The sequence below is a fragment of the Ananas comosus genome, unplaced genomic scaffold (genome assembly GCF_001540865.1).
Source record: "Ananas comosus cultivar F153 unplaced genomic scaffold, ASM154086v1, whole genome shotgun sequence".
In the NCBI taxonomy this organism is placed as follows: Eukaryota; Viridiplantae; Streptophyta; class Magnoliopsida; order Poales; family Bromeliaceae; genus Ananas; species Ananas comosus.
Window position 1 is genome coordinate 1 of NW_017891103.1, and position 1136 is coordinate 1136.

At 41.1% G+C, this 1136-nt stretch overlaps 1 protein-coding gene across 1 annotated transcript; it reads left to right on the forward strand.

Moving 5' to 3' along the window:
- Nucleotides 1-144: 144 nt before the first annotated feature.
- Nucleotides 145-520, forward strand: LOC109704642 (the record flags this gene model as incomplete). The annotated part of the gene is made up of 1 exon (XM_020225404.1): nt 145-520. A coding segment is annotated over one exon (376 nt), but the record flags the coding sequence as incomplete, so codon positions are not given.
- Between the last annotated feature and the right edge of the window lie 616 nt (nt 521-1136).

Consider the following 1136-nt stretch of genomic DNA (forward strand, 5'->3'; position numbering starts at 1 on the left):
GCGATGGACCTCCGACCAACTATTCACTGTCAAATCCCTTTACCAGTTCATCACGGATGCTAGACTGCGTGTCCCGATGAATCGACATATCTGGAATCTGAAAATTCCTGTTAAAATTAAAGTCTTCATTTGGCTGCTCCTTAGGAAGAGATTACCCACTGCTGACAGACTGCTGAAACGAGGCATGCACGTAAATCAGAACTGTGCTTTCTGCGCGGTCCTTACGGAAAGCTGCGACCATATGTTCAATGATTGTGTTTACGTTCGATTCCTTCTTCTCAATATAGGAGGATTGGACACAACTGACGTCGGCACATGCGACGTTCGAGATCTCTGGGCCAGAGCTACTGAAATCCTTGTTGACCCGTTGAGAAAACAAGGCCTGATCCTCCTGGCTGCGACGTGGTGGGTCATCTGGAAGGATAGAAACAACTATGTTTTCAGAGGAAAGCCGCCCTTTATCACCGGGTCTCTGGAACGGGTGAAACTACTAATCAGCGATTGGACCACGATGCTCTGATGTCTCTTCTGTACCCCTTCTAAGTTTCTCTGTTCCACTTTCTTTCTTTCTTTTGCTACCCTAATTTTCTTTTTGTTTATTTTCTAATTTTATCTTTTTGCCGGCTTTCCGGAGGCCTAAGCTGCTTCCAACTTGTATGCTCAGTTCATTTTACTTAATGAATGAAGCAGGTAGCGTGCTACCTATTTCTCAAAAAAAACATATTATAATAATATGTGCAAAATTATCGGCATGAGCTTTAAGAAAAATAATGTTTGTTCACAGAAACAAGTATCTGCAGGCCGATAGTAGGTAAGGGTCGTAGATGCCTTAAAATTGTGGATTTTTTGCTTTCCCAAATTTTTATATTTTGCTTCTCGAGTAAACTAAAAAAAAAAAAATTCCGAAACCAAGAAGAATAGGCGTCAAGTTTGTAAAAAGAAGTATAGATCTCTCTTGTTACGACAAACGCACAAACGGAAACGAAATGACGAATACAAAAACAATCAAACCACAAGCAGAAAAATAAAGAGACAGATTTACGTGGAAAACCCTTTGCAGGGAAAAAACCACGGGCGAGGGAGGAGAGAACTTCACTATGGAACGAAAAGGGAATACAATGTTCTTCAGGTTATAA